This window comes from Brachycentrus maculatus, unplaced genomic scaffold (assembly GCF_059751285.1).
Source record: "Brachycentrus maculatus isolate JH-2025_06_01 unplaced genomic scaffold, ASM5975128v1 h1tg000653l, whole genome shotgun sequence".
Taxonomy (NCBI): Eukaryota; Metazoa; Arthropoda; class Insecta; order Trichoptera; family Brachycentridae; genus Brachycentrus; species Brachycentrus maculatus.
The window spans coordinates 243,488-269,399 of NW_028281389.1; the positions used below are offsets into that span (position 1 = coordinate 243,488).

Below are 25,912 nucleotides of genomic sequence, written 5' to 3' on the forward strand. Positions count from 1 at the left end.
ATTAATAGTGGCCGTGGACCAACATTCACGAAAATTGTTTGCCAAAAGGAAGTCAAGGATCTGTATGTTAGAAAAAGTATATGGCCACAAGTCTCGATTTTTATTTTCGGCGGTATGATTGTCTTGACGAAGAGACGGGTATGCCTCGAAACTAGTTGACTTAAATGTCGGTGGGCGGCTTATATATAAGCTAACATTTTGTTAAAACGTCTTTGAAAAAAAACACAATTTGAATGGTTTAAATATTATTATATAACAAGTTCTCTCGGTTCCTAATGATACGATTATTCTCAATCATTTGACAAATATTAAAAATACTCTCGTGCGCATCACCTGTAGTTTATTTAAAAAATGTCGTTTCTGGCATAGCCAAGAAAATATTTTTTTCGATGAAACGAATAACAGTTTATAAATGTTACTGTAACTCAACAATAGATGCCGATTTGACGAGCAGTTTTAATTAACAGTACTGCCGCTAGATGCAAACACTAGCTCGGTAAAAGTGTTTAATTTTCAACACTAGTCCACGCCACGTGAACGCGTCTTTGTGACGTCACAATATTGATCCTATGAACGATCGTCTGTCGTCTTCAGAGACGCCATCTTGGCAAACTGTGAAAAAGTGGCCGAGGTGATAGTTAACTTTAAAATCCGCAATCATCCTAGCTTGGATTGACCCAATTGGATTTATTCCTGTTTATTTATTGTACACCCTTCGGAACGGACCAAGGTAATTAATAATTTTTCGCGGACTTGCCGTATTATAACCATAATTTTATCTTTGTTATTACTCTGAGTGACCGCCGATTTTATTTCGTAGTACCGTTATTTTGTCTGGGAATCGTTCTAGTATCTCTGCAAGTGCTCGTTTTATAGTTCATTGCAGTGTTAAGAAGACTACGGGGCTTTTATTCGCGATAATTACATTTCTGGACGGAAAAAGAGTGTCGATTGAAGGGTTGGGCTAGTTGTAGACCCTCGGGGTCAGCATCCTCTGAAAATAAAATGTCTAGCCTGCGCTTCTAGCTACCTAAATTCCATCACTTTGTATTCTTTATACTCGGCTTTATACCAGTTTCGTTTAATATTTCGAGTAAACGCCGATTTGTGCTACGCTTTTCCGAGAATTTGACGTAAGTAAACCTTTCATTTACCCTCTTTGTTTATAGGACGTCGGAAATTATATTTTACTGTCTGTTCTCGCAAGTACAAGCCTTCCGTTGCATTTTTCTTATTTCTAGATAGTGATTCAAAGATTTCTAGCCACGGGAGGGTAATAATCTCTTCTGCGAATGACCATTTAATCCAGACAAAAGTTGAATGCCTCTTCGATCGTCGATGTTAAAATTGTAAAGGCTTTTTTTCTTGTTGTAACTTACTGTATGTGTTTTTTAGATTGTGCTACTAACATTAAAATACATGTTCGCCCCGACAATGGATAATTTAACGTAAAATCACTCTAGAATGCAATATGTCTGCCTAATTATTCACAGGGCATTTTTTTTCAACCAGTGACGATCGCGTATATTTCGCCGATCAACGTTTGGATCATCTCTTACATAAGTTTAAACTGTGGAAAAAGATTTATCTAGCCTGGAAAGTGCGTTCAAATGTTAATAAATCGATTCGCGTGCAAAGTGAACTTTTTTTATGCGCCTAACCTTCAATTTTTAGTGAAATAAATGTGTCATGTTCTTCGATGTTGTTTGTATGAAAAGTTTTCTATGCGTGTTCAAAAACGACGTACAATCATTTAAAGTGATAATCAGTGTGTGAAAATTAGAAAACAAATTCCTTTTACTGTGTTTTTTCCGAGTGAAAGTAAAAAAGTTCAATAATGTGTAGACTGTGGACATAAAATAGGTATTTAACTAACAAAATTACACGAGCATTCGAGTCAACTAGCAAACAGGAATTTATGTGAAAAAACCAATTTGGGAATTGGACTTTTAGACCGAGAAACTTATACCTATCTGGAGTACGAGTAAGCTGCTATTCCTCCACTTCTTTTCCCATCTAGCAGTGATGTCCTCACTAGCGTTATCTGTATTGCTTCAAACATATTTCACCCATCTTATTTTCTGATCGCGGTACCGTTCACCCGTCCTTTGTGTAGCCAATGATTAAGTTAACTGTGTTAATATGATTCGGTGCCCTATGCACCATTTGTGTGTGATTATTGTGAGGGAAAATTAGGTAAACAGTGATATTTAAATTAACTGCAAATTGAAATCAACATTTTAAATACCATTTTCAATTAGACATTTAAATTTAATTTATATAAAATAATAAATAAAACCCTTATCCGCACCCCAATGATGCATAGGGCACTGTGTCATATAAACGCAGTGTTATCTTGATCGTTTACACACGAAGGAAAGGTGATCAGGCCTCCGCTTCAGGTACCAGTCCATGGTAGTATTGAATAAATATTACAGTGAATAAATCACTTATATTTATTTTTTATACCCCCCTTGGGAATCGAACCCGGGACCTCTAGAACGGTAGCCGAGCGTGCTGACCATTACACTACGGAGGCGGACAAATTTAATTTAATTTTATATATTATTAAAAAGGAATAACCCGCATAGCCTCTATTTTAGTGGCTTGTCTGCAGGTAGGATAGTAAGGATAGGGAAGGTAGATGTGAAAGATACATCACAAACACCCAGACCAATTGAAAATAAATAGTAAAAAAATCTTTATTTCGTTAGTTAGCTTATATTACAAGTAATACAAACTATTATTAACTATTATAACTGTTAATTCATTTACCTTATTTACACTATTAACGTTTTATGTTTCATAAAACATATGCGCATTTAAATCAACCACTAAAATTGCATTTATGCACTGATTTAATCGGAGAATATTGATGTCCTTTAATTTAACAAGGGGCTCGCACGAGCCCCTCCGAGCCTCCTGCCGTTGCCTGCAGGGGCATAAATATATATATATATATATAAATATAATGAATAAAACCCTTATCCGCACCCCAATGGTGCATAGGGCACTGCGTCATATAAACGTAGTGTTATCTTGATCGTTTACACATGAAGGAAAGGTGATCAGCCCTCCGCTTCAGGTAATAGTCCAGGGTAATATTGAATAAATATGACAGTGAAAAATCACTTAAATTTATTTTACCCCCCTTGGGAATCGAACCGGGGACCTCCAGAACGGTAGCCGAGCGTGCTGACCATTACACTACGGAGGCGGACTATATATATATATATATATATATATATATATATATATATATATATATATATATATATATATATATATATATATCTTCTCACAGTAAACAAAACGTATATAAAATTCATTTTGCAATTGTCGGGAATCGAACCCGCGGTGCCAGTTTCGCAGTCGAGCGTCTACCCAGCTATGCCACTGCACCCGTCTGAGGAAACTCACTTCAATGGCGTTCACCCTACGTTCATCCTTATTTTGCCAATTTTGCATCGATATATCAGTGTCAGTACTAGCTCTCTGTCGTAAACTGCCAGTTTAGCTTCCATGGATATAATTTCATTCGCAATCACTCTATTCAAAGCACTACTCATTCTATTCCCCGCATTCACCTTTCTCTCAATATCTATATCCACTTTTCCATCCCTTGAGAACATGCCTCTTGGACAAAAAAATTCTTGCACTTGTTCCAGGCGTTCATAACTAACTAACTAACCATAATGCCGCTTCTCGGCAAGGGTAGGCAGAGAGAATAGAACGCCACACCACTCTGTCCGTGCAAATATTCCTCGCCTCTTCCACATTAATGCATCTCCTCATACATACCCGCCGATTGTTACGACTCCTAACCTGACCACTTTCAAGAATTTGGCATACCTGATCGTACCATGTTTTTTTCGGTCTTCCTCTGCTCTTTTTTCCACTTACATTCGCCTCATAAATTTGTTTTACTGTTCTTTCCTCACTCATTCGTTGTACATGTCCAAACCATCTCAACACACCTTTCTTAATTTTATCGATAATGCTTATCCCAGGCATTCACCATGTACATAAATCTTGCACATCTTTCCCGCTCCTTTTTATCAACAAATTCGTTTTTATAGCAGTGTCGCCGCACTCAAAATGATGATCCCCATTCTTTGATAGGAATTGCCGTCTTATACATATATGAAGACCAGTCTTGGATCTGATTGAGTGCGGTGGGATTCAGACTATTACATAATACTATATAGCAAATACAAACCTTTCTCCGAAAGCTTAACTGGCAGTAGGCAACGGAGTCCTGGTCCCAACCCTTATGTATGGAAGTGAAGCACGGAGTTGGCAAAAGAAGGATGAAAGTAGACTGAATGCAGTCGAAATGCCATCTCTCAGACGAATTTGCGACAAAACGATGTATGATAGATGTTCTGATGCTGAAATAAGGAAAGAATGCAAAGCTGAGATAGAGGAACGAACGGTAAAACAAATTTAAGAGGCGAATGTAGTTAGAAAAAGGAGCAGAGAAGACCGAGAAAAACTTGGCACGATCAGGAATGCCAAATACTTGAAAGCGTACAGGTTAGGAGTCGAAATAATCGGCGGGTATGTATGAGGAGATCCATGAACGTAGAAGAGGCGAAGAATGATTTCAATGACAGAGTGGTGTGGTATTCTGTTTTCTGCCTACCGTACAGGTTAAGAGTCGAAATAATTGGCGGGTATGTATGAGGAGATCCGTGAACGTAGAAGAGGCGAAGAATGATTTACATGACAGAGTGGTATGGTATTATGTTTTCTGCCTACCGCTGCGGAGAAGTGGCGTGATGGTTAGTTAGTTAATTATCATCATTTTTAATTTTCACCGAAGGGGTCGTCGAACTTTGTGTTTGACTCTCTGTCTGTATCAACATTAGCGCCGGTTTGGGATCAGGGGCGGATCGGGATAGATAAATAGTGCGTGCATACAATGCAGATAAGAAACAGGTACTCAGTAAAAAAAAATATTATATTAATTTCATTTTATTTATATTTTTTCTGGCTTTTTCAAATTCAGGGTATGAAGCGAGGCTAAGCTCTTGTTGTTTTGTTTGTAATTTTTTATTGTAAAATTATTATTGAAGCTGTATTATGCTGCTTCTTGCGGCGGAGCCCCAGGGCTTTATATATAAACAGTTTAACCTCTATCTATGATTCCTTGAATAATCGTTTTCCCGGATGTGTCCTTTATTTCTCCTACCCTGAATTCATTTTTCATTCAAAATTTCATTATAAAAGACACTATTTTTTTAAATTTCATCAAAAATGAAGTAGAACATGGAAGTCTGGGCATTTACGGGGCTGAAGACCGTCATAGGCTGGTTTAAGTGATCACCTTACACACGTGTAACATTCACCAATTCTACCCATTATTGACAACCACACTACTCAAATTCTTGGAAGTTCTATGTATATGAACCAATTTTGAAACATTATTCTTGAATCACTAGAACTTCACTAGAGACATCTATCAGCTGCCAGGTCGTCAGCCCCGTAAATGCCCTGACTTCCATATTCTTCTTCATCTTTGATGAGATGTCAAAAAATAATCTTAAAATAACTCCTGTAATTGGAGATAATCCAGATTTTGTGAGCAAGTATTTGGACACTCTCAAAATGTTGTAAAAATAAATCACATCGATCGTTTCTCTATCACCATTTTACCGCATTCGTCGTTTGAATTATGCTGCATATTTGATATATCGCTCACTCCTTTCAAGAACGTCAAAAATCAAAAATTGTCAATTTTCAGCTGTGCATGTTTTCTGAATGCTCAGAAAATGTACATCCCAGCAAAAGCGGCATATTTTCAACTCAATATTTACCCGCTACAGGGCAGAATGTGTTGTTTTTGCATTTTGAAGAAAAGGTATTGTTTGATTATTTTTTTAAATTTACTAAATATTTTTCAAATGGAGAAAAAACCTTCAGGTTTTACCTAAAAAGATTTGTTTCACAGAAAAAAGTTCAATAAGTGGCTTGATATTTATTTTTAATACATTGTATTATATTTTAAAACTTTAAAAACGTTCTCCTGAAAAATCAAGTTTTTTGATTTATGATGTTCTTGAAAGGAGTGAGCGATATTGTGTCTGTGTATTTTTTTATATATTCTTCTCAATTTTCTTACATTCGACGACAATATTTCAACGTTTGGGATAGAAACTATCGAATGCTTGTGTGACGCAAAGCTGACGGACATAGCAGAAGAGGTCGATATTGATGAAGAGGAGCTGCTGCTTGTGCCTTCATTTTCAAAGAAAAGAAAGATTGAAAACCTTCTACTACGCACATTCAATAACTGAAAAAAATATTATTTGCAAAGCGTAAAATATACTGTTGACTTTCGGAAATAAAACAGTAAAAAAAAAACAAATGTCGATCACAGATTATTTATTTAGTTCTGTTTAGCTTTGTATTTTTTTTTTGTCCGCCTCCGTAGTGTAATGGTCAGCACGCTCGGCTACCGTTCTGGAGGCCCCGTGTTCGATTTCCAAGGGGGGTAAAATAAATATTAGTGATTTTTTCACTGTCATATTTATTCAATATTACCCTGGACTGGTACCTGAAGCGGGGGGCTGATTACCTTTCCTTCATGTGTAAACGATCAAGATAACACTGCGTTTATATGACGCAGTGCCCTATGCACCATTGGGGTGCGGATAAGGGTTTTAGTATTATTAGCTTTGTATTTTTTTTTTTAAATAAATACATTTATTTACTTCTTAAAGTTGTATTCTTCTTAGAATTTTAGCCTACCTATGGTTATGGAGATTGGGAGGACGGTGTCTTTACTCGGTTGTATCTCCTTGTGTATTGACTTCATTCATTGTTTCCCGCATTCACAGTTTATTTTAATACGGTCACTTTAAAAACGATAGATAGAGGTCTCGCTGTATATATATCGAATGTTTTGTCACTAGAAGCATACGGCATATGTACGTTATTTTTTGAATCGCAGACACCGGCGCCATATGCTAACAGCTGATAAAATAGTCATGTTTTGTGTGTAATAAATTATATCTTTAAATTTTCATACTGTTTGTTCAACTCTCTAGACCAACTGTAGACTAATTCCACAGACTTTTCACCTATTTTATGTACATATTTCAAATATGTTTTTTTTCCAACTTAAAAAATGTAATAAATAATTTTTTTAGATTCGTAACTTGATGTACAGGCAAAAAATACAATATTATATTCATTCATTTCATTAAAACCCTTATCCGGACCCGATGGTGCATAGGGCACTGCATCATATAAACGCAGTGTTATCTTGATTGTTAAAACATGAAAGAAAGGTTATCAGCCCTCTGCTTCAGATACCAGTCCAAGGTGTTATTGAATAAATATTACAATGAAAAAATCACCTATAATTGTTTGACTCCCTCCCTGGGAGTTGAACCCGGAACCTAGTACGGTAGCCTAGCATGCTGACAAAAACAGTATGGAGGCGAACAAATATTATATTATATAGGAACTTGTTACATTGAACATTCTTGTATTTTGATCATTTTTATGATGTTCTTAATTTTATTGTAAGATTGAAACAATTTTCATATGAACACATTGTTAGGTGGTTTTTTCATCAACCCTGACCCTAATTATACTCCGTCTGCTGCCCGACCCTCAGTATACTGATCACAACTAACTGCAAACCCGATTCTGATCTGCAAAATTGTTTTTTAGCGTCTTATCGCGCTCTACCAAAAGTAAGCAAATAGAACGCTTATAAGCGTCTTACGCTCTACCAACAGTATGTAGAAACGCTTTTAAGCTTTTCCCGCAAACAATGTGTTAATAATATACCCTCCAGTGATACCATGTTGGTGTCCCACAAAACTATCAGGCTAATGGTGGCGACACCATGTTAGTTTTGTGTCCAAGACTATCGGGCAAATGTCACTCACTTCACATTGATGTTGTGCCCAAAACTATTGAGTAAATGAAAGTCACACCACATTTATGTTGTGCCCAAAACTATTTGGCAAATGTCAGCCACACCACGTTGGTATTATACACAATACTATTTGGGAAAATGTTGGTGAGACAACTGTTTTGTCATATACTAAACTATTGAGAAGTGGGGCCGTGTTCGAAGCTATCATAGAAACGCCAGTATTGCATGTTTTCTGTTTCTTGAAAATTTATGATTTGCCGATAGTCTGAAAAACTAAATGAACTGAATTTGTTTTTATAGATGGGATTTGCATTTATTATTTACCTTGGTTATTATATACAAGGTTTATAGATCATTAAGTACATTTTTGTTTCTTCTAGCTAAAAACACGTTTCATTTTATCACATTTTGGACGGGTTTTTTTTACGCCTGCGGACCGCTGGCGACGGGATTTGATAATTGTGTACATATAGTTTAGACCTCAACAAAGAGATTGGTAGATAATATGCATATAAAAACATTAAATAATTCCTTATTTTCTGACTTTGAAATGAGGCCGGCGCAGAAGGTAAAATACACTTCCCGTCCTTAAGCATCAATCGACCGTACGGGTAGAAATACCTTTCCCGTCCTTTGTGTGTTAATCTGTGTTGGGAACAGATAGAGCGATAATCTAGTGTGGGCCAGTCAGGAACTTGTCAGCATTTGCTCTTTGGAGGAAACCACGTAGAACTCCTCAGGAGAAGCCGGACTGTTGACTGTCCTCAACAGACCTTCCGTTTCACTAAATAATCTCAAATAGTCTTATTGGTGCCAAACTAAAGAATCCTGATAGATATACTACTACTACTACTACCATCACGCCGTTTCCCCGCAGGGGTAGGCAGAGAGGATGGAACGCCACACTCTTCTGTCCTGACATACACTCCTCGCCTCCTTCACATCCATACATCTAGTCATACATGCCCTCCGATTACGCAGACTTTTGACACCGCCAGATTTTAGGTTCTGATTGATCTGATCGTGCCAAGTCTTTTTCGGTCGTCCACGTTCTGTTTTCCCTCTCACATTCGCCACATATATTTTCTTAGTCATTCTCTCGCTATCCATTCGCTCCACATGTCCATACCACCGCAAAGAGCTCTTCCTAATCTTTTCAATTATTCCTCGTTCAGCCTTACATTCCTTTCTTATATCGTCGTTTTTAATTCTGTCATACAATGATTTTCCACAATGATAGATATACAGATGGGGTAATGATATTTTTGTTTTTTTTTTTTAAATAAATCTATGGCATTCGTTACCAACAGTTATTACTGTCATCATTGGCCATTGCATGTACAATTGAATGAATTAAAATCACCTGTTTGATGGGCCCTCTTGATCATTATGCAATACTTATAATTGCTCCTTCGTGTGCACTGTTGATACAATAATGTACTCTGTATTTGTGCCTAATTCGGCCACTCAAGGCAACAATAATTGTGTCCTCACATTTCAAAAGCAGCTACATCTGCAAATGAAGAACCTGCTAAAAATGAGGCTTTGTTTCTTTGTGCGTGAACAGTTACAGACACATCTGTGTCTGACTCATTTGATAAAAATAAAGGTCTAAATATATTACACACATGCGATAGAGGACTCAAATTAGATTATTTAGAAATATTACAAATTAAATAGGCAATTAATAATAATTTACAACTAATAAATACACAAGTACAACATTTTGAGTGTGTCCAAATACTTGTTCACAAAATCTGGATTATCTCCAATTACAGGAGTTATTTTCATATTATTTTTTGACATCTCATCAAAGATGAAGAAGAATATGGAAGTCTGGGCATTTACGGGGCTGACGGTTGTCGAATCTCACATACTATTATAAGAGTTTCTGCTTAGTAAAAATTCAGACGGTGAAATCCCGTGTAGTGGACAAACGCCCTTAGTGTTTCTAAAAGTGTTGTTACACCATTGTTGCACCAAATGAGCGATATGAGGTCACAAAGTATCTTGCATCCCTTATGTCACTTCGACCATACTAGATCCATTGTGACCTCCCTCTGTGTCATAGCTCACTCTCGAAACCTACGTGAGTCATGTAATTCACAACCTGTCTTGGTACGGCCGCACTGCCGGACAGGTTGACAATATAAATTGTGAGTGTGGCCGATTTTGAAAGGTGAGGACGAGATAATTGTGATTCTAGCAGTCACCAGAGTACTGCCAACAGCATGCCGCGTCTGACCTTGGAATACAAACGACATGCGTGCCATTGTTTGGCTCTACGACTTATCTATTGTTAGGTGCCATCATTCCGCCTAGAGTTGGGAATGTTATTATTTACTTGGAATTTATGGCAACTTCCTACTTGGGCCGTCAATATTGACTGCCAATACTTGGCTGTTGAAATGAGTAGCAGAGTATCAAAACATACCCAACTAATTGGCTTGTTTTTTTAATTTTTCTGTATTTTGTTTTTTAACCTTTCAGCTGAAATTGTCTCTGTGTAACAATTTTATAGAATGGAATTTCCGTCTTCAAGCACAAGAGCTCAGTCTCTTTTTTGGAGAGAACTGCGTTCTTAATTTGATTTAAATTGATTAAAATTGTAAAAACATTCTAACCATATTTAATAAATAAAAAAAAAATTAATCCATTGTATCAAGATTTCTTATTGATATCTCAACATAGACGAAGATGAATAATAGCGTGTTTGGGTATTTACAGGGCTTGCGACCTGTCATAGGCTCGTTTAAGTTCTCATTTAATACAAATGTAACATTCACCGATGATTGATAAACATATAATTAAAATTTTGGAAGTTATATTTATGTTGAAATTATTAAGTTTTTATTAGCGTAGACCTTCATTAAATGTATGGAAGAATCTTCTTCATCTCTGTTAATAAAACATTAAAAAATCTTTGAATACATGTTTTGAAAAAAAAACTGATATGCGGATGGGTTAAGCATCAATGGACCAAACGGGTGGAAATACCTTTCCCGTCCGAAATGCGTGAATAACTTTATACTGCCAAAATACACTAACATGCTTACTTTACTTTTTGTACGGGACTGATGTGATACGATGTGTGGTGATTGGTGCGCTGACGGGTGCGTTCTGTCTGCTTGCAGAAAGGGGTCTCGTTCTCCGGGTGTGTATTGGTTCTCTAATGGTGTCAGGGTGGCAGCATGTCTGCACTGTCGGCGCCGGGCGGCGGAGGGACCTCGTCAGCACCTGCGGCAGCGCCCGCCCAGCAGCCCAAGGCCGCCCCCGCTGGCAAGAGCAAGTTCCAGAAGCTGGACATCAATAATCTCTACTGCCACAGCAGGGTAACTATAACTCCTACACTCTACTATTCTTCTTATTTATGTGTCCCACATTGGAATTATTTATGTATATCGTAGTCATACAGGAGAAAGTGACCAAGTGCAGTTTTTACAAAAACGTGATTACTAACTATTTGACATCTTACTAGCTTAATACTGCCCTGAAAAAAATCCCAGAGCGATTTTAAACTTTTAAAAATCCCAGAGCGAAGTATAATATTTTGAATTGTGAAAAATGACTAACTGCATTGATGTTTATTTTCTTTACAAGCAAAAGTGACCAAGTGACAGTTGGACATTATTGCTTGTTGTAACAATTTTCAACGCCATGAAGTTATTTAAAGTTCTGTATGAAACATTCGACATTTAAATGTTTCTAGAGAAACAAAGTGACTAAATTCGAAGTCAAATGGCCGGTAGAGGTAAATTATCGATGAAAATGTGTAAAATTCAAGAAAGAGTGATCCATATCATGTGCATGAATTAAGATTTGACGATATGTTCGATCTCAAATCTTCTTCTAACCCTTATCCGCACCTAATGGTGCATAGGGCACTGCATCAAAATGACGCAGTGTTATCTTGATCATGACAGCAACGTGATCACTCTTGCGCTTCTGGAACCAGTCCAGGGTAATATTAAATAAATATTACAGTGTTAAATCACTAATATTCATTTTCACCCCCCCCCTGGGAATCGAACCCGGGACCGCCAGCACGGTAGCTAAACACGCTGACCATTACACCACAGAGGCGGACAGGGTAATTATCCCACATTTGTCTATAGCGGCCTCAACTTCACTGTATTTTTCTTCTTATTTACGCACATAGGAATTATCTATGTATATTACTATTCATACCAAATTATGATGATTTAAGAAAAATAGGATTTCATCAAATATTTTAAGTTAATGATATTTATTTTAAATTAAATCAACAGATGACTCTGTAGTATAATTGCCAGCACGCTCGGCTACTGGAGGTCCCGGGTTCGATTCCCAGGGAGAGTCAAATAAATACAAGAGATTTTTTCACTCTAATATTTATTCAATATTACCCTGGACTATTTATTCAATATACCTGAAGCGGAGGGCTGATCACCTTTCCTTCATGTGTTAACGATCGAAATAAAACTGCGTTTATATGATGCAGTGCCCTATGCACCATTGTGGTGCGGATAAGGGTTTGAAGAAGAAGAAGAATTACTTTTGGAGAAAAAAATAAGTATGCAAATGTTATTTGTTTCATGTATCAAAAGTCATGCTATTTGGAAGGAAAAGAAAAAATTATAACTGCTTCATAAGCACGGCTGTCCAAACTTAACTCTTACCACTCTTGTTTTATGACATCTCATCAAAGATGAAGAAGAATATGGAAGTCTGGGCATTTACGGGGCTGACGACCGTCATAGGCTGGTTTAAGTGATCAATTTACACACGTGTAACATTCACCAATTCTACCCATTTTTGACAACCACGCTACTCAAATTCTTGGAAGTTCTATATATATGAACCAATTTAGAAACCTTGTTCTTGAATCACTAGAACTTCACTAGAGACATCTATTGGTGAGATGTAAAGAAGCTTTTTACTAAGCAGAAACTCTTATATTAGTATGTGAGGTCCGAATCCTGGATTATAATCACACACATGAGAAACGCCAGAAAATACCATTTTTTATTATTTAAGCTTATAATTTACCTCTTACCACTCTGTAGGCCAGACATTCTGGCCCGTATGATTCTAGTAGGCAGCTCCGTGGGCCGATTCTTTAAAAACATTTTACTCTTAAAAAGTTCATTGCATTCTCATCAATAGTTTTCTCTCACTTCATAGTAATTGGTTCACGAGAAACTTGTTGACGTGTGTGTGACCTCCTACACAATAGGAAAAGTCTTGATTCATTTTTAATGTTTCTTCTTGGTACATGCTTGCTGATGATTATAAAATGGTTGAATAATCCAATGGATCCTTCCTAGTGTAATTTGATCTGAGGACAACTAGACTATGAGGCAAGCGGTACTTAGAAGCATACATGTCGCTCACTCCTTTCAACAACGTCATAAATCAAAAAACTCGATTTTTCAGGAGATCGCTTTTAAAGTTCAAGAATATAATAAAATGTATTAAAAATAAATATCAAGCCACTTATTGAACTTTTTACTGTGCAACAGATCTTTTTAGGTAAAACCTGAAGGTTTTTTCTCCATTTGAAAAATATTTAGTATATTTAAAAAAATAATTAAACAATACATTTTCTTCAAAATGCAAAAACGACACTTTCTGCCCTATAGCGGGTAAATATTAAGTTTAAAAATATGGCGCTTTTGCTGGGATATAGTTCATTTTCTGGGCATTTCGAAAACACGCACAACTGAAAATTGACGACTTTTGATATATGACGTTGTTGAAAGGAGTGAGCGATGTGTGAAAAAAAATATATATACTAACAAAAGTCATAATTTGGACAGCAAATCAGTTGCTATGGAAAAATTGGCATGATCAAGTACTTGGCGTGGTCAGATCAGGAGTCGGAATAATCGGCAGGTATATATGAGGAGATGCATGAATGTGAAAGAGGCAAAATTTGTTGCAAAGACAGCATATCGCTCACTCCTTTCAAGAACGTCATAAATCAAAATACCTGATTTTTCAGGAGAATGTTTTTAATAAGATTAAAAATATAACACAATGTTTTAAAAATAAATATCAAGCCACTTATTGAACTTTTTACTGTGCAACAGATCTTTTTAGGTAAAACTTGAAGGTTTTTTTTCCATTTGAAAAATATTCCGAAAACATGCACAACTGAAAATTGACAAATTTTGATTTATGACGTTCTTGAAAGGAGTGAGCGATATATAAAAAAACGGAATGCCCAGTAAATGTACTATATCCCAGCAAAAGCGGCATATTTTTAACTTAATATTTACCCGCTACAGGGCAAAATGTGTTGTTTTTGCATTTTGATAAAAAGGTATTGTTTAATTATTTTTTTAAATATACTAAATATTTTTCAAATGGAGAAAAAACACTCAGGTTTTACTTAAAAAGATCTGAAAAAGGCTTGCTATTATTACGAGTAAGGCGTTAACATAAAATATGTTTTTCTTTGTCCCAGATGTATGAAAACATGCGCGTGTTCAAATGCAACTTGTTAAAATTTCAAAGTAATCTGTAAATAACGGGAGATATTTGTGATTAGAAGCTTGCACACTTTGCCTCAAGGTTTGCAATAAAGATAAGCATATAAATTAATTCATTTTAACATTTATTTTCTTGTGCATCGTTAATTTTTATTACAATAACAGATATGTAAGTCGCAAACAGTTTAGATAATGAATTGTTCATTTTAGCTTTGGAGGAGATGACATGTTTAAACCTTGCCAGTCCGGCAAAATTAAAAAAAAAAATCTAGGTAGACAGTTACATTCCAATTGGATTTTTTTTTGTCCTCTGCTCCACATACTGTTGTAATAGATACTTCTTCTTCTTCTTTTATTAGGACTGTCCTGTCATTCTCCGGTCCGCTCCGGTCAGAGGCATATATATATATATATATATATATATATATATATATATATATATATATATATATATATATATATATATATATATATATATATATATATATATATGATGTAAATTAAAATAATATATATATATATATATATATTTACATTTCCTTACAGTAAACAAAACATGTATGTATTTTTAAATTCTTTCAGACTCTTTTCATTCTTCATACATTCAGGCATCTCATCATACATTTTCGAACCCTTATACATTGAATAATTTTGTGACGCGGTTTTTTTCAACAATGGCAGTGTTATTCTATCCTTATTTCTAGTAATATGTTCATGAAAATATAACGTATCAAAAGTTATGACCAATATCACTATATAGTCTGTTTTTGGTTGGTTGGAAGATACTGCTGTTAGCAATAAGCCCGCCAATGTACATATTGTCCGCCTCTGTAGTGTAATGGTCAGCACGCTCGGCTACCGTTCTGGAGGTCCCGGGTTCGATTCCCAGGGGGGTCAAATAAATATAAGTGATTTTTTCACTGTAATATTTATTCAATATTACCATGGACTGGTACCTGAAGCGGAGGGCTGATCACCTTTCCTTCGTGCGTAAACGATCAAGTTAACACTGTGTTCATATGAAGCAGTGCCCTATGCACCATTGAGGTGCGGATAAGGGTTTTATTATTATATTATGTACATATATTGAACGAGTGCAAGTTGACAAGATGGACTTCACGTTGACCCACGTTTGTTTTGTCAGTGATATATCAGACAGTTATCAGGCGGCAGCGCTATCAGCACACTGATTACATGCACCGGGCCGGGCGCCTCTCTTATCACACATGCCAAATTCCCAATTACGCCCAAACTCTGTGAAGACTCACTCGCCGACCTCACACGCTGTCCTTATCTCGTTGCTAGTCATGAATGAGATAGTTTTGATTCCGCCTTCTCCTTAGAAGCAGCGTGTCGGAGTTTGTGTGACTTTTTTACCGTTTTGTGCACTTTGAAATGAGTAGTAGCAATATTCACAAGTGGTCGCTGTCCATTTCCATCACTGTAGATTGTGAGGTAAGAGGTTAGATGGTGCTTGAACATAAAAAAATATTAAGTAGGCTCACATTTCGCATTACAACATAATATGTTAAATATCGCTCACTCCTTTCAAGAACGTCATAAATCAAAAAACTTGATTTTTCAGGAGAACGTTTTTAAAGTTATATAAGTTTCGAACATATGTTTTGTATATTTTCATTTTACTTTATATTCTCACGTGTTTGTTCTGCCACACCGAGTTTCTGAGGCATCCTGATATAACTGCAGCCTTGTTTATTTGTTTCTGAGTCTCACCATAACACGTTTATGAAATAGCGAACTAGAAAGCTTGGAGGGCGATACGTGGAAGACTGTCTTCTGACATTCTGTTTGTATGATCATTCCAGTATCGCCTTCGTTGTCGTCCCTACCTCACGTATCATTGTATACAATTTATGTAAATAAAAAATAAAAATATTATTATTCATGCCATGTCTCTTGTTGCAGGGTGAAAACTTAGAACCTTCGTCAGTGAAATCGCAACTATCTCGTAAACATGGCATGCAAAGCTTGGGAAAGGTCCCCTCCGCCCGTCGCCCACCAGCCAATCTGCCTTCCCTGAAGACCGAGTCAGGACAGGAAACCACCGCAACCAGGTCCGTACCTCGCCTCGCCTCATCTCACCTCACCAGCAACTCAAGTGATGATCCTTCATTCTCTGATAGGAATTGCCGACTGACACACAAATGGAGATCGGAACATATCTGATGAGTTGAATCACCTTTCCATGCTGCCCGTCAACTAATGAATTTACAATTCCCGTCAATTAATGTATGCAAAAAGAACTCCACTGAATAGACACACAAAGTAGCTAGGTGGGTCTCTGCAAAAAAAAAGATCTAAATAAATGTATACAAATAAAAAAAATTTAAATAAAAATATTTTGAGTGTGTCCAAATACTTGTTCACAAATCTGGATTATCTCCAATTTATAGGAATCATTTTTCATATTATTTTTTCACATCACATCAAAGATGAAGAAGAATATGGAAGTCTGGGAATTTACAGGGCTGACGACCATCATAGGTTGGTTTAAGTGATCACTTGAGAATTTTGTCTCACCTCTGATGTACGGTTTCCAGTAGCAGCAGTCCAGCTCAGGCGTCGGCAGCGCCCCCGAGCGCCGCCCCCCCCAGCGCCCCGGCCGCGCCCCCTCCCCCGCCGGCCCCCGCGCCCCCCGCCCAGACATGCCCGCAGCCGACACAGAACAACTCCTCCTCGGTAAATATCACTCCGACCACATTCCAGATAGATACACATAAACATGCTGCTAATAGAGTATGTTTTACCCTTTGCTTACCAGCACTTTTGGGGGTTATTCTATGCCTGAAATACCGCAAATTAAACATGAATAATTCAAAAGTAACATGTTGCTCACTCCTTTCAAGAACGTCATATATTTTCAGTTGTGCATGTTTTCGGAATGCCCAGAGAATGTACTATATGCCAGCAAAAGCGGAATATTTTTAATTTAATATTTACCCGCTACAGGGCAGAAAGTGTTGTTTTTGCATTTTGAAGAAATGGTATTGTTTAATTGTTTTTGTAAATATTCTTAATATTTTTCGAATGGAGAAAAACCTTCAGGTTTTACCTAAAAGATCTGTTGCACATTAGAAAGTTCAATAAGTGGAAACATGCGCAACTGAAAATTGACAATTTTTTTATATATCGCTCACTCCTTTCAAGAACGTCATAAATCGAAAAACTTGATTTTTCAGAAGAATGTTTTTAAAGTTTAAAAATAAAATATAATGTATTAAAAATAAATATCAAGCCACTTATTGAACTTTTTACTGTGCAACAGATCTTTTTAGGTAAAACCTGGAGGTTTTTTTTACCATTTGAAAAATATTTAGTATATTTAAAAAAATAATTAAACAATACCTTTTCTTCAAAATGCAAAAACAACACTTTCTGCCCTGTAGCGGGTAAATATTAAGTTAAAAATATGCCCCTTTTGCTGGGATATAGTACATCTTCACAGCATTCCGAAAACATGCACAACTGAAAATCGACGATTTTTGATTTATGACGTTCTTGAAAGGAGTGAGCGATATTACAAAAATGTTTTGAGAAAAATGAGAGAAACAAAGTTTATCAAATGAATTTTGTATTCAAGAAAAGCAAGTGGTGTAAAGGTGTGATATCAAAGTTCTTCAAAAAGAAATGATAAATAATTTGTCTATCATGGGTCATGCAATTATATCGGCCAATAACAGGACATGGGCCAGTAAATACCCACATTTCTATATTTTTTATCTAAACACACTTCTTCACCCGTGAGATGTCAATAAAAATACAAATGAAACAGCATCGTATGATCACTTTGGCTAGGGACATATTGCACGTATCTGAATGATGATCCTTTGTTGTTTCAGAATTTTTCGTTAAGCGAAACACTCGCTATGCAAAAGATTTTTTGATTTGATTAGCGCGAAAGTCCCGACTCACAAGTGAATGTCGTGAAAAAGGGACTTGCCTTTTCTCTGTAACTCATGCGAAATTTCAATCATCAAGGAAGCAACTTTATCACTTTTTTTTACTCATGAGAGGTTCCACTGTACATAAATTAACACACTTTGGACAGGAAAAGTATTTCTACCCGTTCGGTTGATTGATGCTTAAGGACGGGAAGGGTATTTTTACCTTCTGCGCTGGCCTCATTTCAAAGTCAGTAAAGAAGGAATTGCGTATTTAACACGCAGGGGTGTCGGGTGAGCCCCAGATCCCAGAATGGAGCCCTCCGAATGATGATCCTTTATTCTTGATAGGAATTGCCGACTGACACATAAATGAAGATCGGAAAAGTTTCTGACGGATGTGCTCTCTAAACTAAAATTTTACAAAAACAATTTACATAAATTACTAGTTAAATAAACACACTTAGGACGGGAAAGGTATTTTTACCTTCCGCGCAGGCCTAGAGACGTATTGAACGATGATCCAGATTGTCGGTAGGAATTGGGGGATGATCCGTGGCTCTCTGACCGGTGTCGCTTGTCTGTCCGCAGTCCCATCAGCATGCGGGTGGCTACCCGGGGGGCTGGGCCGCCCTGCCCCCGCACCGCACGGCCCAGTTCCAGCAGGAGTTCCCCTCGCTGGACGGAGCACCGCCCCCGCACCAGCCCTCACTGCGACCGCAAAGTAAGACTATTCATCATCCTCCCGTATGCCGCTGAGTTGGGATTCTTATTAACGCATTAAGTATGGGTAATAATTTGGCATGATATACGCGAGGGACAGCACGGCTGTCCAAACTCAAACACAGTAAGGGACATTTTTTAGTGGTATGTTTTTTTGCATTTTTGGACTATGTAGATTCTACTTAGTCCAAAAATGCAAAAAAAACATACTACAAAAAAAATGTCTCTTACTGTGTCTAAAGTTTGGATGGCCGAGCACTTTTTGTGCAAATTTGAACGTTTTGAAAGATTGACTAAAATCATTGTAGCTTTTGTATTTACCTTTTCACTCGACTCATCGTAAATTGTGTGTAAGTTATTTTTACGCATGACTTTTGCGGCATCTTTTGATCTCATATCGATGTATACAGTATGGTTAAATGGTATCACTTCTTTTAGCCCGCAGATAGTATGTTAACACATTGTTGTCGGAAGGTTTTTTCATCAACCCCGGCTCTAATTATACTCAAACAGTCTGCTCCCAACCTTCAGTATACTAATCACAAGTAACCACAAACTCAATTCCCATCTGTACTGTGTTTTTTGACGTCTCTCACACTCTACCGAGAGTAAACAAAAGCTTGTAAGCGTCTCCCGCTCTCTACCGACAGTATGTAAAAGACCCTTAAGCGTTTCCCGCAAACAATTTGTTATGGGCAGGCAATAATTTACGTGATATATGCGAGGGACCGCACTTTTTGTGTGTAAATTGTGACCAAAGTCATTGTAACTTTTTGAAATGAATCGATTTCAATGAATATTCTACAATTGTTGCATTAAGATACATTTAAGTTGTAAGTGAAAAAAAATACTATTCAAATATGCAATTAAATAATTTCTTTTAAAAAAATGGAAAATTGTCTGGGTACATGAAATAAGCTATATTCGTTGAATTGTCATGAAAATGTTGAATATATTGTCCGAATACAAAACAAAACCTGGTCAAAAATCTGACTGCAGCATTGAACAAGTATTTTTCATCCAAGATTTGGCATCGAGTTGGATCGCACACGATTATCATGATGATCCCCATTCTTTGATAGGAATTGCCGACTGATACACATCTGAAGCTACCTCCGATCTGATCCCCACTGCTTGCCACCGCGGTGCTTGCACTCGCTGGACGTTTGGTCATGCCTTGTCTCTGTTTGTAGCGGAAGGCAGCTGGCTGGCGGGAGGCAACGCGCGCCCTGGAGCCCCCGACGGCCCCGCGCCCGCCTCAGACCCCCGCTCCGCCTTCAACCGAGCGCTACCCCTGCCTCCGTTTGTGAGTATCCCCATCTCTAGTCCGCATCTATCCCCTATCTCCAGTAATATAACCACCGCATCTATCCCATATCTCCAGTAATATAACCACCACATCTATCCACTATATTCAGTAATATAACTACCGCATCTATCTCCTGTTTCCAGTTACCTAGCCCCCGCATCTATCCCCTGTCTCCAGTAATATAACTGCTGCATCTGTCCCCTAAAACTACCACATCTATCCCCTATCTCCAGTAATATAACTATCGCATCCATCTCCTGTTTCCAGTTACCTAGCCCCCGCATCTATCCCCTGTCTCCAGTAATATAACTGCTGCATCTGTCCTCTAAAACCACCACATTTATCTCCTATATCCAGTTATATAATGCCGCATATATCCCTTATCTCCAGTAGTATAACCCCCTCATCTATCCCCTATACCTATAATGGGTCGCATTCATTCAGAAAGCCACATGCAACCCGAGTGGTTGACTTGTTAAATAAGAATGCCAGAGTAATGATGGAATCCAAACACCGGCACCTTCGCTGTTCCGAGTGCTATTTCACTCCAACGACATTTTATTTTCAACATATCTGTTTTCAACTTGCATATGAGCAATAGTTCACGAGTCTAATACAATCGTTTATAGGTTGAGTATGTTAAATTAGATATTCCTCCCGTCTGAAAATGATCCATTATGCAGTCAAATATAAATCAATCACACTCACTGTGAAAATTTTTGTATTATTTGTATATAATTTTAGTATTAGTTTTAATAAATTTTAGTATATTTTCCATTTCAATGACTTGTCTGTCTCCTTCGAAATATCAATAAAATATGCATTGTCATTGACCGTTTTTCCCGTGTTTCAGATGTGCAAAGGTAGTACAGGTGCGGGCGGGCCCGGGGGGTACCCGCCCGTGTTTGGGGCTCCGGGAGCGGGGGCGCCGCCCCCCTCCAGGCACCACCCCCCACCAAACAGGGGGCCACAGGTGAGCACTATCTCCTCTTCTTCTTTTTACTATGATGACTGACAAAATTTTAGAAAATAATTTGAGTTTTTAAGAAGTTTAACTTCTTAAAAAAATAAAGAATAAGAGGGATTTAGTGTAAGAGACAGAAAAAGGGAGCATCACAAAAGAAATAAAATTTACTCAAAAATTATTCTTGGTTATTTAAAAAAATAAATTAACTCTTGCATAATTCACTTATTGAGTTTTATTTCATTACATGACTAGTTTCGAAATACTAAATAAAAAGTCCTCCTCCATAGTGTAGCGGTTATCGTGCTAGGCTACCACGCTGGAGGTCCCGGGTTCGATTCCCAAGAGGGTCAAAACAAATAGTGATTTTTTAGTGTGATATTTATTTCATATGACCCTGGACTGGTACCTGAAGCGAAAGGCTGGTCACCTTTCCTTCATGTAACACTGCATTTATATGATGCAGTACCCTATGCACCATCGGGGTGCGAATAAGGGTTTTGTGAGTTTTGAAAACTGTTTTCATCGACAGGTGAATAGTAAAACTGACAGATTATTCACCTGTCGATGAAGAAAACAACTAGTTTTCTAAACTAATTGTGCGTAATGAAATAAAATTCAATAAGTGGTACTATGCAAGTGTTTAATTTTTTTAAATAATCAAAAAATAATATAAAAATATTCTTTATAAAATGTAACTAGAACATTATTTTTAAGCACTTTTTTATTGGTACTCTTCTCCGGCCAGTTTCGACAAGAACCTTGTCATCTTCAGGGATGAGCATGTACATAAACTTGTCTCAAGTAATGTAACCGCCGTATCTATCCTTTATCTCGGGTAATATAACCGCTGCATCTATCCCCCTATCTCCAGTTATCTAACCCCCTCATCTATCCCCTATACCTATAATGGGTCGCATTCATTCAGAAAGCCACATGCAACCCGAGTGGTTGACTTGTTAAATAAGAATGCCAGAGTAATGATGGAATCCAAACACCGGCACCTTCACTGTTCCGAGTGCTATTTCACTCCGTCGACATTTAATTTTCAACATATCTGTTTTCAACTTACATATCGCTCACTCCTTTCAAGAACGTCATAAATCAAAAATCGTCAATTTTCAGTTGTGCATGTTTTCGGGATGCCCTGAAAATGTACTATATCCCGGCAAAAGAGGCATATTTTTAACTTAATATGTACCCACTATTGGGCAGAAAATGTTGTTTTTGCATTTTGAAGAAAAGGCATTGTTTAATTATTATTTTTTTAAATATTAAATATTTTTCAAATGGAGAAAAAACCTTCAGGTTTTACCTAAAAAGATCTGTTGCACAGTAAAAAGTTCAATAAGTGGCTTGATATTTATTTTTAATGCATTGTATTTTATTTTTAAACATTAAAAACGTTCTCCTGGAAAATCTAGTTTTTTTATTTATGACGTTCTTGAAAGGAGTGAGCGATATAAGCAACAACAAAAAACTTCAAATAATAAAAAATAATATATTAACTGCAAAACTAACTTTCTTACTTATATAATAAACATTATTACACTGTATAATAAACATAGAATATTTCTTATTTTACGCCTGTTATTTTATATTTAAAAAAATAAAAAACAGAAGTATTTGTGCTTTTTATTATTTACAAAAATACTTCAATTTCATACTATTTCTGTGAGCCTAAGCTGCTCATTATTAGAAATATATATATATGTATATATATATATAAATAAAACCCTTATCCGCACCCCAATGGTGCATAGGGCACTGTGTCATATAAACGCAGTGTTATCTTGATCGTTTACACATGAAGGAAAGGTGATCAGCCCTCCGCTTCAGGTACCAGTCCATGGTAATATTGAACAAATATTACAGTGAAAAAATCACTTATATTTTATTTTACCCCCCTTGGGAATCGAACCCGGGACCTCCAGAACGGTAGCCGAGTGTGCTGACCATTACACTACGGAGGCGGACAATAGAATATTATTAGAAATAGGTATTCAAATAATTAAAAATATTATATTATTAGTTAAATATTATGCAAGTTTTTAATACTTTATATGAAGGCTTAATTTTGTCCGCCTCCGTAGTGTCAGCATGCTAGGCTACCATTCTGGACGTCCCGGGTTCGATTCCCAAGAGGGTCAAAATAAATATTAGTGATTTTTCAGTCTAATCTTTATTCATATCACCCTGGACTGGTACCTGAAGCGCAGGGCTGATCACCCTTCCTTTGTGTATTTAACGATCAAGATAACACTGCTTCTATGCGATACCGTGCCCTATACACCATTATGTCCGCCTCCGTGGTGTAATGGTCAGCGTGTTTAGCTACTGTGCTGGAGGTCCCAGGTTCGATTCCCAGGGGGGGTGAAAATAAATATTAGTGATTTTACACTAATATTCATTTAATATTACCCTGGACTGGTTCCTGAAGCGCAAGAGTGATCACCTTGCCTTCATGTAAGTAATGATCAAGATAACACTGCGTCAATTCGATGCAGTGCCCTATGCACCATTGGGTGCGGATAAGGGTTGTAAGAAGAAGAAGTAATTTAGGAGAGGGAAATTTGGTATTATTTTGTTCAAATTGAAGACATTTGGCAATGGCTAGCCCGTCCATTTGTTGAACTCGGTGTGACATGGTGTGAGCTTGACCGGGAGTGGTGTTGTTGCAGCGAGTGCGCGAAGTGCCCACCATAGACAAGCTGGTGCAGCGCCCCATCATCCGGGAGGAGGAGCTCACCAGCATGGATGACATCGCCAAGGACGCCGGATGGGCGACCCACGATGACATTGACTACAAGTGAGTCCCATTGCTTACCAGTGACGAAACGGAGCTTGTCCATCTATCCTCTATTTCCAGTAATACAACCTCCTCAATTAATCCCTATTTCCAGTGATACAATCTCCTAATTTAATCCCTATTTCCAGTAATACAACCTCCTCATTGAATCCCTATTTCCAGTAATACAACTTACACATTTATCGCCCATCTCCAGTAATATAACCCGCACATCTATCCCCCATCTCCAGTAATATAACTTCCGCATCTATCCCCTGTCTCCAGTTATCCAACCCCTGCATCTATCCCCTATATTCAGTAATATAACTGCTGCATCTGTCCCCTAAAACCACCACATCTATCTCCTATCTCCAGTAATATAACTACCGCATCTTTGCCTTATCTCCAGTAGTATAACCCTCTCGTCTATCCCCTATCTCCATTTATCTAACCCCCTCATCTATCCCCTATACATGTAATGGGTCGCATTCATTCAGAAAGCCACATGCAACCCGAGTGGTTGACTTGTTAAAAAAGAATGCCAGAGTAATGATGGAATCCAAACACCGGCACCTTCGCTGTTCCGAGTGCTATTTCACTCCAACGACATTTTATTTTCAACATATCTGTTTTCAACTTGCATATAAGTAACAACAAAAAAATATTATAAATATTGTTTCAACAGTAAAACTTCTATTAATGCAAGACATTATTATGTACAAGTTTTTTAAAGCCCCGAATCATAGTTACCGATTTTGTTATTCTGCAAAGTTAAGATGTAAGGGATAATGACCAAATTTAAAATGAAGGTGATTTTTTCCCCCCAGTCAGAAGTTGGCCTTCTCCGACGAGGCTCCGGCTCCGCCCAAGGAGGCCCCGGCACACAAGGAGGTGCCGGCGCCCAAGGCCGGGCTGGAGGAGGAGGAGGTGTGGGCGCTGCGGCAGCGCCAGCACAGCAGCGAGGTGGCGGCCGCCGTGGAGCGCGCCCGCCAGCGCAAGCTGCAGGAGGAGCGGCGCTACCAGCAGCAGCTGCAGGAGCAGGCGCAGGCGCCGCCCGCCGCGCCGCCCCCGCAGGATGACGCGCCGCCCCCGGCCGTCCAGGAGCCCGAACCCGCGCCCCAGCCGGACCGCGCCCCGCGGGAGGGCGCGCGTAACGGGCCCGACGCCGCGCCGCCCGCTGACTTTCGCAACTTCCGCGACCAGAAGGACCGCGATCGGCGCGACCGCGACCGTGACTACCCGCGAGACCGCGACCGGGACTTCTACCGGGACGAGCGGGACCGGGACCGTGACTGGGAGGGCGGCCGCTCCGACCGGGACGGGCCCGGCTTCAACAAGTACTACAACTCCCACCTCCCGCCCCGCTTCGCCAAGCAGCAGGGCCGGGGCGGCGGTCCGCCGCAGCAGCAGCAGAGGGAGGAGCGGATGAACTTCGGCGGCTCGGAGAGGGCCGACTTCAACCGCTCCAACAGCGGCGGATCCTTCAACCAAGATTCCAAACACAGAAACGAGCGGGACAACGGCAAGAGCGCCGTCCCGTTCTCGCAGCAGTACGACCCGCGCTGGGCCTTCCCCAACATGAAGCCCATCCAGGGGGGCCCGCAGCGGGAGGGCAGCGGCAAGAGGGGCGACGGGGAGGGCAAGGGGCTGCGCCGGATACGCACCGACTCGGAGATGGGCAAGGAGGCGGAGAAGGGGGACGAGCGGCGGAGGGAGCGCCACACGCCCGACGAGCCGCGCAACGCCCGACACCCGCCCAGGAAGCTCTCCGCCTCCAGCGACGGCAGGCACCATTCCAATCGGTAGGTCCTAACCTTCCTAACAGTTTACTAGCGATCTAGCGGAGCGTGTGATTTATG

At 38.6% G+C, this 25,912-nt stretch overlaps 1 protein-coding gene across 4 annotated transcripts in view; it reads left to right on the plus strand.

Annotated features, from left to right (window-relative positions):
• The first annotated feature begins 552 nt into the window (after nt 1-552).
• Nucleotides 553-25,912, plus strand: part of LOC148300793 (uncharacterized) — a 45,518-nt gene continuing 20,158 nt past the window's right edge. For 3 of the 4 annotated variants that reach the window (XM_088274297.1, XM_088274300.1, XM_088274299.1), the window contains exons 1-9: nt 553-730; nt 11,029-11,226; nt 16,294-16,442; nt 16,929-17,067; nt 18,861-18,993; nt 20,186-20,298; nt 21,155-21,274; nt 23,947-24,074; nt 24,881-25,855. In XM_088274297.1, coding sequence (XP_088130423.1) covers nt 11,086-11,226; nt 16,294-16,442; nt 16,929-17,067; nt 18,861-18,993; nt 20,186-20,298; nt 21,155-21,274; nt 23,947-24,074; nt 24,881-25,855 — 1,898 coding nt within the window. In that variant the 5' untranslated portion in view covers nt 553-730; nt 11,029-11,085. Of the gene's footprint in view, nt 731-840; nt 1,134-11,028; nt 11,227-16,293; nt 16,443-16,928; nt 17,068-18,860; nt 18,994-20,185; nt 20,299-21,154; nt 21,275-23,946; nt 24,075-24,880; nt 25,856-25,912 lie in introns of those variants that run through there. The other variant, XM_088274298.1, reaches the window with a different exon arrangement.